Source organism: Benincasa hispida, chromosome 9 (assembly GCF_027475165.1).
Source record: "Benincasa hispida cultivar pf3 chromosome 9, pf3_genome.v1.1, whole genome shotgun sequence".
NCBI lineage: Eukaryota > Viridiplantae > Streptophyta > Magnoliopsida > Cucurbitales > Cucurbitaceae > Benincasa > Benincasa hispida.
In genome coordinates, this window is record NC_143486.1 from 12907838 (window position 1) to 12921355 (window position 13518).

The 13518-nt window shown below is 31.4% G+C and overlaps 2 protein-coding genes across 2 annotated transcripts; one reads left to right on the forward strand and one right to left on the reverse strand.

The window, feature by feature from the left end:
- The first annotated feature begins 220 nt into the window (after positions 1 to 220).
- On the forward strand, positions 221 to 8167 carry LOC120086098 (vicianin hydrolase-like). Its single transcript, XM_039042543.2, has 13 exons — positions 221 to 512; positions 620 to 689; positions 4095 to 4153; positions 4257 to 4332; positions 4422 to 4499; positions 4907 to 4994; positions 5936 to 6188; positions 6278 to 6393; positions 6466 to 6683; positions 7183 to 7214; positions 7308 to 7410; positions 7504 to 7612; positions 7712 to 8167. The coding sequence occupies exons 1-13, from the start codon at positions 297 to 299 to the stop codon at positions 7878 to 7880; spliced, it is 1587 nt and encodes a 528-aa protein (XP_038898471.2). The 5' UTR covers positions 221 to 296; the 3' UTR covers positions 7881 to 8167.
- Positions 8168 to 8851: 684 nt separating this feature from the next.
- Positions 8852 to 12077, reverse strand: UPM1 (urophorphyrin methylase 1). Its single transcript, XM_039042544.2, has 5 exons — positions 11256 to 12077; positions 11040 to 11117; positions 10873 to 10942; positions 9971 to 10248; positions 8852 to 9747 (listed from the first exon to the last, which is right to left on the reverse strand). Exons 1-5 carry the CDS (start codon positions 11799 to 11801, stop codon positions 9601 to 9603), a joined length of 1119 nt encoding a protein of 372 aa, XP_038898472.1. The 5' UTR covers positions 11802 to 12077; the 3' UTR covers positions 8852 to 9600.
- Between the last annotated feature and the right edge of the window lie 1441 nt (positions 12078 to 13518).

Genomic DNA, 13518 nt, shown 5'->3' on the forward strand with positions numbered 1-13518 from the left:
ACTGAAATGTAAGGGTCAAATAAGTAAATACCACACCCAAAATTCAAGAATATATACGTAAATTTTGGAAATTTAAGAAAAAAATTAGACCTAAAATTTAAGGGAAAATGTAAGTTTTTTTTTCTTTTTAAGATTTTAAATTCGTCAACAACTTATTAGACATGACATCAAAACTTAAAAATATATATTAAAAATAAATCTCAAATTTTAGATTTAATCTTAATATTAATAATATTACACGGACTCCCAAGTTATGAACTCCATTATTATTTAAAGGCGAGTTGGGGGTAAAGGAAATGGCACAAGATCCGACGGCGAGGTTTGCAGCCATGACGGCGGCGTATAATGCTCCGGTGCTTCTGATAACGGTGATCGCGGCGGCTATTGCTAGTGGGGCTTTGGGCGCCGGCGGGAGTAGCCCTTCTGTGGAGCCGAGTCATAGCTCAGTTCCATTCAACCGGAGCAGTTTTCCGGCAGGGTTTATCTTCGGAGCTGGCTCCGCCGCTTATCAGGTTTCTTTTTCTTTGTATCTCTTGTCGTTTCTGAGGTTCCGACATGTCGGCAGCCATTTGTTTTTGTTGTTAAATTTATAAGTGGATAATGTTGTTGGTTTTTGCAGTTAGAAGGAGCAGCAAGTAAAGATGGAAGAGGTCCAAGTATTTGGGATACTTTCACCAAGAACCACCCAGGTCTCACTTTTTTTTTTTTTAATAATTATTTGGTTTCTGTTTTTGTTTTTAAAAATTAAATCTATTTCGTATGCATTTCTTATAATGATTTGAATCTTTCTTTTAGTATAATGATTGAATTTTTAATTAAATTCTAAAAACAAAATAAAAACAAATTTTTGAAAGCTACTTTTTTTAGTTCTCAAGATTTGACTTAGTTTTTTAAACTATGAATAAAAAATAGATAACAAAAGAAGAAATTTAGAGGTGGAAGTAATGTTCATAGACTTACTTTTCAAGAACAAATACTAAAAATAAAATAGTTAGCAAATGGAACCTAATTTTTTTCCTTCTTTTTAAGCTATTTGCAAATTTGGGTTCAAAAGTTTTTGTTGTATATTTTTTTTTTTAGTTCTATGGTTCTGATTTTTTTAATTTAGTATTTAAATTGGATGATTTTAGCTTCAAATATGTTGTATTTACTAATTTCTTTTCCCTAATCTGTCAAAATTTGAAATTTACTAGAAAAGTAATCCAAAAAAAAAAACCTGTTTTTATTTTTAAAATTTAGCTAAAAAGTCAACTACTTCTCTTAAGATGTGAAAACTTCAATAAATAAATTGTGATAGATGAGTATAATAATTTTTAAAAAAATATATAAAGCAAAAAAATGAAGTTACTGTCAAACGAAAAACTCAATAAATCCCCCTTCCCCGCCCACTTGATTTTAAATTATATAGTAGTTAATTAACATAATCGGCTAAATAAAGACATTAGTTGATTGCTACAAAAGCATAACATTTTAAACAAAAAAATCAAATTGAAAGTTTAATTTGTAAGAAATAACAGATTATTACTATTAAAATTTTATAACTTTTAACTGTTATATGTTTTAAAATATATGTCTCAATAAATTGAGCTAGGTTTAAATTACCATTTCAAGTCATAAGTTGACTATTTAAGATCTTGTTCCGACATTTATGTATAATAATTACATGAAATTATAAATGTTGATTATTAGTTATTATTTTCACTTTAATGAGTAATTTTTTTTCCTTCTTACAAACTAAAAAGTTCGCAAAAATGATGTGGATATAATATACGTAACTTAGATCTGCAAAAATTAAAGGATTTTTCTTTTTATCATAAAGATAATATAATATATTTTAATAATAAATTGGCATAGTTTAATTTCGTTGCAGTCAAATCAACAATAATTTCTCTTTAATGATCTCCTTCCATTAATTCTCAGTACTCTCTCTCTTTAATGATTCATTTCTCTTTACTTTTTTAAAAAAGTCATTTTTTTTTATTTTATGCTTTTGTCCTCATGTTATTACTTCCTATTTTAAATAAATATAAATATAATATTCTTTTAGTACAAATATTACGTGGACGAAGATCGAACATTAAGAGAAAGACTATGCTAATTACCATTGAGTTGATCGCACTTTTACAATATAAATATAGTGCTAGCAATCAATGAAGTGATAAAAGGATAAGAAATACACCTTAATTTCTTCGAACAGTTGTAAATATAAACATTAGATCTAAAGTATTAGCAGATATAACATAATATAAAAAAATTACAAATATGGTCAAATTTAAATAGTCTATTAGTGAAAGAGTATATCATTGGTAGGAGTCTATCAGTGATAGACCATATCACTGGGATGTCTATCAATGATAGAAGTTTATCGCGGATAGACTTGGGGTCTATCAACGATAGAAATCTATCGCTGATAGATTTGTTTGTATTTGTAATTTTTTTTCTAAAATGATGTTATACGCTTAGTTATCCTTCCTAAAAATGCTACCAATTATAATTACCATAATTTCTTTTATTTATTTTGAAAAAGACTTTTTTTTCCTTCAAAATTGTAATACTTTTCATATTTCACACCATATTAAAACTACATTTGGAGTACTTTCTTTTTTAAAAAAATTACAGATGAAATTGGAATAAGAAATAGTGTAACGGTGATAGTTTGGACGGATAGTGATATAAATTTTCATTATAGGTTATTGACATGTAATTTAGATATCAATTTTTCATTTAATAAATTAAACAATTTTTGCTCAAAAAGAAATATTCATTAAGAGAGATAGGGGTGGAGAAGGCTTCATTGTCTCTATTCGCACCTCTATTTCAATCTCCGTTTTTGCGAAATTCTTTAGGAAGATTGAAACGGGAATTCACTGTGGAAATTTTGTGAAGATCGGATTTTTTGGAGAAAAATTCCTAGTTTATTTGTTTCTTTTATTTATTTATTTTTCAACAATTTAACTTATTTTCAACCAAATAATTTTTTTTTAAAAAAATTATATATTCAAAGGTTATTTCCAATACATCTTTTAATTCAAAGAAATAAATATAAATTTTCCTAATAATAAATTTTTATATGATAAATATAATTAAAATATTTGATCCCATAATTTCTAGAAATTAAAATTTAAATACCATAATAAATGAAATGTAGTCTTCAACTTAAATATTACAATACTAATGTATGAAAGTCTCAAATATTGAAACATAGATCTTAAAAATATTATGAAAAAATTAGACGAGACTTAAATGTCGTTTTAATACATATATATATAATTTATTTATTTATTTGGAGGAAGAATATAATCTCATCCTTGTTTGGCTAATGGAAAGAAAACTCTCCCTACTCCCTCCCCTATTTCTATCAATGGAGAGAAAATATAGAGATTTTGGAAAAACTTCCTAGTATGTATATTTAATAATTTAGTATGTATATTCTCATTAATTTCAAAGGAAACAAATTTAAAAAGATCAATTTCAAAGTAGCAATAACAAAAAAAAAAAAAAAAAAAAAAAAAACAATCCTCATTTAAAACTTTAGCAATATAAAGTTTTATTTTTTAAAATTATTATAATTTTTAGTTTAATTAGCACATGTATAGTAGGGATACAATTACAAGCTACTATCTTTTGATCAAAGTATAATATTTATCACAATTGAGAAATGATTAGCATATTCTTTTTAGATTTGAGTTGAAATTTCTCATATAAAAAGTTAATAAGATAATAAGATAATTACTACACTATGCTAACTATTATAATTATGTATTACAAGACTTGTGTTTGAAGAGATAATCCTAAGAGATGTGACAAATTACATTGCCTTAAATTATTGTTCAACAAACGATTTCTAATAAGAGAAACTAAAATTGTCTTGAAAATAATGTCTCAACCAACTATATTTTCAAGGATAGATTTTATAAATATTTTTTTCTTTAAATATAATTATATAAAAAGAATAATCTTTGTTTCAATATCTTTTGGAAAAATTATATTTATTAGGGTTTAGATGTGGTTTGCGTGCTGAAAAAAAAATATTTATTTTTTTAATTGTCATGGTTCTTTTTTTGGGTTATTGATAAAGAGAAATAAATGAACAGAAAAAATTTGGGATCATAGCAGTGGTGAAATAGCTACCGATTTCTACCATCGTTATAAGGTAATAGACTTTTGCTTTTATATTTAATAATCACACCAAGGTCCAAAACTATATATTATATTGTGTTATTTTTTTAATTTAAAAATTGTGATTTAATTTACAGGAGGATATAAAAATAATGAAACTGATGGGGCTGGACTCTTTCAGATTCTCCATATCTTGGTCTAGAATTTTGCCAAGTAAGATTATATTATTTATTTCCATAATTTACTATTTTAATTATTCCATCTTAATTTTTTGTTCTAATTTTGAAAAAAAATAATTATAGAGGGAAAACTTCGTGGAGGTGTGAATCCACTCGGCGTGAAATTCTACAACAATGTCATCAACGAACTCCTTGCCAATGGTAATTCTTTTTGTGAAAAATTAGTATTTATTTGTGGCTTATAATTTTTTTCAATTAAATCATTATAAGTGGATGGATTTAAGCTCTTGACTAGGGTTTTTTTTTTTTTTTAAATCGTCAATACAACTTTGTAAGAATTGATAAATGAACAACTTTCAAAAGTATAAATAAAATGGTCTAAATTTATTCACTTTTAACGATTTAACAGTTTAATTGGTATAATTATAAGTCTCGTTCGAATGAAATATAAATAAGGGTGAAATATAGTTTCTCATTATATTTATTTCCTTCGATGCATTCTTGATAATTTTTATATTTCTCACATGAGTATAAGTTTCATTAATAATGTTTTGTATATTCTAGACAATTATTTATCAAATTATCTATTCTTGAAATAAAAAATCCAGGAATAGTGCCATATGTCACTTTGTTTCACTGGGATCTCCCTCAAGCACTCGAAGATGAGTACGGAGGATTTCTAAGTCCCAAAGTTGTGTAAGTGACTATCAATCTCGAAGTTCAATATATATTAAAGAAAAAGTCATGTAACAAAGTTATAATTATGCCAAAATACAATTGAATTAATTGATTTAGTCATCAACTATGTAATCTCTCAAAAGAATACTAAGTTCAAATGTTTGCCAATATAATATACTCAAAGTTTAAGTAATTGAATTTAATATAATTGTAATAGCAAGTAAATTTCAAACTTCAATATAGCTTAATTGATTAAGATATATGTCTAAAGTTAGAATCCCAAACCCTAAATGTCATATGGAACTAAAAAAATCTATTGATGTGCAAATTTGGCCAACAAAATTTACTTGACTCATGCGATCTCAATAGGAGTGTGGGACTTGAATGATTGGAAACCAACTTACATATAATCATGATGTATGTCACACACATTTCGATACTTAAGTTAGATCTATAATTTGAGGTGCTAGGGAGATTTTGAGTTTGTTAGAGTTTTTAGAGCTTACTTGTATAAGAGCCTTAGACTAAGGGTTTCTTAACTTTTTTTTCCCCTTCGAAATAGATTAGAATGTGCACTAATCTCGTAGGTACCTTCTTGTGTTATCGATCCACTTAAGCGTGAGTTGGTTTTTGGCCAACGTAGGTTCTAGAACACACTAATCAAGTTGACCTCAACCTAACCTGGGAAATGAGCCCTAGACTCATCTTGCAACTCTGGTGTATTTTGGATTGAATTTTTTTAGTAGAATAATGGCAGAATGGAGAATCAAATTTTTTCTTTTAACTGTTTTTTTTTTTAATCCAACTCACTTTTAAGTTTTTTAGTTAGATTTTACCCATAACTATTATATTAATAAAATTTATACATAAAATAAGAATTTTTTCGAACTAATACTTTTATTGTATTTAAGAAAATTAATTAAGGATTTTTATTTAGTTATTTCTTGGTGATTAAACAGGGATGATTATCGGGAATACGTGGATTTGTGCTTCAAATTATTCGGCGATCGGGTCAAGTATTGGGTAACCTTAAACGAACCATATTCGTATAGCGCTAATGGGTACAACGGCGGCACATTCGCTCCCGGAAGATGCTCCAACTACGTCGGAAATTGCACTGCCGGTAACTCCGCCACCGAGCCCTACATCGTCGCCCACCATCTTCTTCTCTCCCACTCCGCCGCCGTCAAACTCTACAAGCAAAAGTATCAGGTACGTATTGAAGAACAAATCCCTAAATTAATCTGTGTATAACACCACCGGCATCTTGTTTTTGATTCGAAACGATTTGAGATCTACAGAAAAAGCAGAAGGGGCAAATTGGAATCACATTGGTGACTCACTGGTTTAGGCCCAAACGAAACACACCAGCTTCGCAAAGAGCGGCGTATCGAGCTCTTGATTTCTTCTTGGGATGGTGAGTTTCTTCATCTTCGTCATAATCGTTAATTTAGAAACGTGAGTGGAAATTAATGGATATGAATTGTAGGTTTATGCATCCGATTACTTATGGCGACTACCCGAAATCAATGCGCCAGTACGTCGGTGATAGGTTGCCGAAATTCTCCGTTGCAGAGTCGAAAAGCATTAAAGGATCGTTTGATTTTCTTGGACTGAATTACTACACTGGGAATTATGCTGATGATGTGCCTTTCTCAAATTCGCCCAACAAAAGCTATAGTTCTGATATGCACGTCTCACTTTCTAGTATGTCTTCTTTCTTTTCTTACATGAGATGATTAAATTTAGGGGGCAATATCAATCTTTACCCCAAAATTTGGTAAGATGGATGGATCTCTTTTACCTTAAACTTTTGATTTCAGTTTCATAAATGACAAACCTATTGAGATATCTACCTTAAACTTGAATAAGCTATGCCCTGTGTATTCAATGAATTATTAAACATAAATCTAGTCCAACATGGATGGAAATTTAGGAAAATATGGAATTCGAAATTTGTAGATTTTGAGAATTTTACTAGATGGTCGATTTTGGCACGATACCCTTAACTGGGTGAACTGCATTTACTGAATCAGTGAGCTTTTAAAGATGTGTAGGCTGTTTCTTTTTTTTCTTTCGTGGCAAGTAATGTGGTTGAATTTGAAAGTCATGGTCGCGTTTGTTTAGGTGATTTTTTCGGTTGAACCAAAGTTCTCTCGATTCTTGATCCTTAACATACTTTTTTTGCTTCAATCTGTTTGTACAGCTGAGAAAGACGGTGTTCTAATCGGACCAGCGGTTAGTAATGTCTCTCCTATCTATATAGAGCTGTTATTTTCTGTTTTAATTAGTAGCTGAACTCTTGAACTGTAAATGCGTTTATCTATCCAGACTGGTTTGAACTGGCTTTACATCTACCCAGAGGGCATTCGTCTACTATTGAAATATATAAAAGCACAGTACAAAAACCCAACTATTTACATCACTGAGAATGGTAACTCTCTCTCTGTTTCTAACTATGTCTCTCTCTCTCTAATAAATGTAAATGGCTGTGTAAACTATTGGCTTGTTGTGTTTTACCTTACAGGTATGGCTTATTCAGACAATAGTACACAACCAATTAAGGAAGCTTTGAAAGATGGAACAAGAATCAGATACCACCATGCTCATCTTGCATCTCTTCTTGAAGCTATTAAGTACTAATGATCGCATAAACAATAAACTCCATTGATAAGTACAGATGAACTCAGAACTTTTCTAATGATTGGTTGTTTTTTGTTTCTTTGACATGACAGGGAAGGTGTGAAAGTAAAGGGATATTACGCATGGACATTGTTGGATGACTTCGAATGGGATGCAGGCTACACAGTGCGGTTCGGCCTCGTCTACGTTGATTTCAGGCACAAATTGGCAAGGTACCTCAAGTATTCTGCTTACTGGTTGAAGCGGTTCCTTCTCCATTGAGCTTTATAGTAGAAATCTCTCCCACTCGCCGGAGCTTCTATGGAAGCATTAACGAATAAGGGAGGTGATGTGGGTGAAATAAGGAAGGTCTTTGTGTTGTCTCTGTGTTGGGAATTTCTAGCAAAAAAGAGCTGTTTGGTGTGAGAATTCCAACGAATTTTCATTGTAGAAGTGTTTGTGAATCAAGTTGAACCAGGTCAAACTGATGGATCCGGTTAAGTTATTATGTAGCCTTTTCTTATTGATTCCGCTTAAATAATAATAAAATTATTGATGGTTCAGGTTAATTTTGGCTCACAAAAGTCACAACGATTTCAACCTAAACTTGTTCATCTGTATCAATTTTAACCTTATTTGTGCAATTTCTTTCGATTCTAAGAAGCACAAATAAATACATATATGAAACACGGATACGATGCGATATGAATACGGCAACATGTCATATTTTAAAAATTAAGGGTATGACACGGTAAGGATACACTTATTAAAATATATTTTAAAATATATATCATTTTTATATGAAAAGAAACTCTGATGTTTAATAGGTTAATACATATATGCTTAAAAAAACTTAGCTTGATGTATTTCAAGCTCAAAAGTTATCATTTTTATCATGTCTTTTTATTTTCTATATATGTATAACACATTTATTGTTCTAACACTTGTGTCCAACAAATGGCTAAGACTCTGACTGTCCATGTGTCCGATACATTTGGACACGAATACACTAACCAAATTAAAATGTCCATGCTTCTTAGATCTCAACAAGTGAATTATGAATTATGGCAATTTCTACGCTCTTAAAATTAGATTGAAAGACTGCCATATCCAAACAAAGGGTAAAAATTATTTTAAGAGAAAAACTGCCGGAATTGAACAAAGGGGAAAATGGCAATACTTATTCAAACTTAGAGATCAATTTGATGAAATTGAGAGTTGAGGATACAGCTCAACTAATAGTTGAGTCATAATTTTTCATGAAAAAAGTGTTTTGTATAGCTTTCAAACAAACCTTCAATCATAGATCATATTCGTACCTAAAGATCAGGCAATTCCAATGTGCTCCAACAGTTTTATCCAAGTTAAATTAAACTTGGTCCAAGAAATTCGATTAATACATTCCCCAAAACACTACAAATTCAGACCATTATATATGAGAGAAACAAATCCCAGACTGCAAGAACCATAAATTCATATTTGAGGTGAACATCCACACTAAAAATGAGTATGCCCTTTACCGTCTGTATTCTTTGATCCAAGTTATGGGGACAAAAAAAGGTGTTAACCAACACACCAGATATTCCAATGAAATTTCTGCAGAATTTCAGTCACCATGAAGACTTCAACAGCACCATTGTCCTCGAGAACTTGGAAAAACTTTGGAGTTTGGAAGTTTTATTTGAATAATTGCAAGAAATGGTAATGAGAATATGCCGCTTCACTGTGCTCTAGTATAGCATCCAAGAAAGAAAATCACTGCATCACTCCCCTCAGTTGAAAAAAGTCCGAGTCGAGTTGTTTGAATGCGATGGGCAGACCAATCAAATCCAGATGACAAGTCAGGAAGCCCCTTCTTCTTTTCCACACTCATTCACCACAAAATCTTGTGAAAATAGTCGACGTCCCGAGCTTCTTATCTCAGTTGCTCCTCAAAGTAATTGCTAACTGACAGTATGAAGAACTATTCCTGGTTTGCTTAACCTTTTCTAGGCTCATTCTATTAAGCTTCCACCAGACTGGAGGCTTCATTGGAAGAAAGAGACCAATATGGTGAGAGAGAGACAACTTTTCCAATGACAATTAAAGTAGGTGAAACCAACTCTGCTGCTCTGATTTCATCGGCAAGATCCTTCAGTTGAGCAAAAACCTGCACAAATGTAATAGATCCAAGCAAGATTTGTTAGACACTACCAAAATGAAATAAAAAGATTTAAGTGAGAGCATGCGCTGCCCCCTTGATATAAACCTCTAGAACCAGACGTTCACTAAAAATGTAGCTACACACAGATAAGAAAATAGACATATGAGAGATCACCTAGTTTAAGCTGATTATATGATTGAACCCGTACGTAGCAGAGAATCGTGCTTACCGTTCTTTGTTGGGGTGTTGTCCCTCGTTCAACAGCAGCGGCTGGGGTATCAGGAGGCAGACCATGATGCATCAACTTAAGGGCCAGAGATGGAAGAGTTGATAGACCCATGTATACCACCAAAGTTGAATCTGGATCAGCTGCATTTTCCGCTACAAATAAGGGATCGGTTCCACCCTTTCTAGAGTGACCAGTGAGGAACCTGACGCTCGTTGCAACGCCCCTGTGTGTCAAAGGAATTCCCAATTCAGCTGCTATACCTGAAGCAGCAGTTATACCTACAAGGGAAACAAACATATATATATATATATATATATATATATATATATATATATATACACTTTATATGAGGTTACTCTTAAGAGTAGTTTCCTTAAAATGCTGATGCATAGACATGACATTAGGAATAAGAATGTAATATATTTATGACAGTTCATTGATTTCACTCCTGCCCTGAAGCAAATTCAAGCGATCTTGTTTTTAAATCATCCTCAGATAGTCAAATTCGTGTTATGCATAGCTCCTTACAGATTAGCAAAAAACTAATTTACCATCCCCAATCCCATTTCAAACAAGCTCACTCCTACTGGGCCTATTTGACATAACTTAATGTCACTCTATAATCTTTGTTCTTGAGTTAAGGACAGAAAATAGGGCAGGGTGGAAAACAATCTCGCCAGGGTGTAGGAATGTAACGCCTCGTTTGGAGCAAGATCTTTCAAGTATTTGTGCCTTCCCTACGAAATTCTCCAGCACTTACAGGTGTTACATTCTAACCCAATATGGTCCAAAGAGAATGAGCACCCTATTACTTCTCAGACAGGAATTTCCATATCATTAGAGTCACTTGAAAACACTTAGAAACTGGGCTTAAAACTGCAAATATTCAGAAATGCACTTACCAGGAACAATTTTTACTTGAATCCCTTGTTGTTGCAAGAAATCCATCTCCTCCCCACCCCTTCCAAACACCTAAAAAACACACAAACAACACAATTGTCAGGATACATCACTTGAATGACAATCCATATTCACAATCACACTTCAACCATTCAAAATTCACACTTACAAGAGGGTCTCCTCCTTTAAGCCTCACAACTGTAGCTCCAGCTTCAGCAAAGTTCAAAAGTAACTCATGAATCTCCTCCTGAAACAATTCCCATTCAGCAAACAAAATTCGAACACTTGACACTGTACCCTTTTCACAAAAATGTCAAAAAAAGGCAAACCAAGATAGATAATCACAAACAATCCTCAGGACTAAAGATTTTAAGAAAATCCACACCTGGGTTCTGCTATGGTAACCTGCAGTCTTTCCCACATAGAGAAGCCTAGCATCAGAACCCACCAAATCCAACACATCATTAGAAACCAATCGATCATACAAAAGCAAATCAGCACTCTGAATCACTTTCACCGCCTTCAATGTCAAAAGCTCCGGATCACCAGGGCCAGTTCCAACCAAAAACACATTCCCAGGCCCACATTTTCCATCATTGCATCCACTACTTACCCTTTTCTCCCTCAGCACCTGCAGCAATTTCTTGAGCTCCGGCAGCTGCAAGGCAATGTCATTCTGCCGTATGGACTCAGAATCATATGGAATAGAACACAATGAAGTAACAGAAGTCTGGTCCGGTTGATTCTTGTACAGCCAATCGTCTCTTTGGTATCTCTTGATGGAGTGTTTCTCTGTAAATGGGGAAGAAGAGGAAGATGATGAGGAGGTGCAGTGAAAAGAGGAAATGGGTTTGAAATTTGGGGACCTGGGTATTGTTGGGTGAGACGAAAATGAAGAGGAAAGCGATTGAAGGTCGCAAAAACGAGCCATGGCGAAGGAGAAGTGGGAAAAATGCGATTTGCTGAAAGGGGAAATGGGTTGGGAATAAATATCCCAATAAATAAGAGGCGGGTCGTGGCTTTAACACATGGAATTTGAGGAAGATGAGAAGGCAAAAAGGAAAGTAGTGGCCTTTTGAGATGTGGGAGAGACCAAATTGAAATTCCTTTGGACTGGAATTGGATGGTAGCTACCATGAATTTCACAACTTGGTATTTCCATGGACTGGATTCAGAGAATTGGAAACTAGAGGATTTTTGGTTTCACAAATTTGTAGTTTTTATTTAATCTTTAAATTTTAAAATATTACATATTTAGTCGTTAAATTTTGATTTTGATTTCAATTTAGTCACTAAATTTTAAAATGTTACAATTTTACTGTTTACATTTAAATTTTAGTACAATTTGGTATTTATATTTCAAGATTTACACTTTTAATCTCAATTTTTCACTAAATAATCATTTTCTCTGTTTAATGTTAATTTATGTTAAATTAAAAATCATTAAAAGAATTATAATTAATTAAATTTTACTTTTTTTATCAATTTTAAAATTAAATTTAAAATTTCACTTTATAATCAATTTTAATCAATTAATAGGAATTGACGTCAATGATTGAATATTTATAATTAAAAATTGAGGTTAATAATGTAAAATTTTGAAACCTATGAACCGAATTGAAACAAAACTCAATCTCAAGGGTAAATTGTAATATTTTGAAACTTAAGGATTAAATTGAAGCAAAACTCAAAATTTAAGGACTAAATGTCTAACATTTTAAAATCTAGAGATCAAATAGAAACTAGATTCAAAATCTATGGACGAAAATTATATTTTTCCCAAAAAAATGATTTCAAATGTTGTAATTTTGAAATGTGCTTGTTCGTGAAAAGATTGAAAGGGTTGAATTGTCTATAATTTAATTAGTTCTGGTATTATATTATCGATTAAGGGTGTGCTTGGGACAATGACTATCATAAGATTATAATAACCACCTCTTGTATTATTTTGTAGTCATCAATGAGCTACAGACATCACTGTTTTAAAACCCCAATTTGTTACCGTATTTACTATTTGCTACAATTTTTACTAATTTACATTCATCATTTTTTTATTCTTTGCTATAGTGTTTGCTATTCTTTGCTATAGTGTTTGCTATAGGTTTGCTATAGTGTTTGCTATACTATATAATTCAAACTAAAATAATCTACACCCTAAACACAAACTATTATAAGCCAACTATAATAACTTATAACTATAATAATCAACTCCTTGCTCCAAACGTCCCATAAAAGATTAAGGATTTGAGTAACTCTCATCACATATCACATAGGTATTGATCTCATTTTGAAATAGTATTGTTGTGTCTATATTTTTGTTAAAGATTAAATTACAAATTTGATCCTTATAGTTTGGAGAAAATTATAATTTAGCCTTATCATTTTAAAAGTTAGAATTTAATTCTCATGGTTTGACAAAACATCATAAATGATCTTTATAATTTGATAAAATTATTGGACTATTTAAGAGGACTTTATCGAGGGGTCTTTTTAAATATAAAAAAGTATTTAAAAATATTTACACTTTATAGTAAAAAGTTTCAAAAGAAGTTCCAAAAGTACAAGCACGTTTGAAACTTTTTGCTATAGAGTGTAAATATTATTAGAATTTTTCTATTTATAAGAATTTTCCCTTTATTAAGCCATGA

Excerpts from the sequence above, each read along its gene's own strand:
- LOC120086098 (XM_039042543.2), top strand. The coding sequence starts at position 297 with ATGGCACAAGATCCGACGGCGAGGTTTGCAGCCATGACGGCGGCGTAT. Across the intron at positions 4,154-4,256 it reads ATTTCTACCATCGTTATAAG|GAGGATATAAAAATAATGAA; the intron begins GTAATAGACTTT and ends TTTAATTTACAG. Across the intron at positions 6,394-6,465 it reads CTTGATTTCTTCTTGGGATG|GTTTATGCATCCGATTACTT; the intron begins GTGAGTTTCTTC and ends TATGAATTGTAG.
- UPM1 (XM_039042544.2), bottom strand. The coding sequence starts at position 11,801 with ATGGCTCGTTTTTGCGACCTTCAATCGCTTTCCTCTTCATTTTCGTCT. Across the intron at positions 11,118-11,255 it reads GTTACCATAGCAGAACCCAG|GAGGAGATTCATGAGTTACT; the intron begins GTGTGGATTTTC and ends GAATTGTTTCAG. Across the intron at positions 10,943-11,039 it reads TTAAAGGAGGAGACCCTCTT|GTGTTTGGAAGGGGTGGGGA; the intron begins GTAAGTGTGAAT and ends TGTGTTTTTTAG.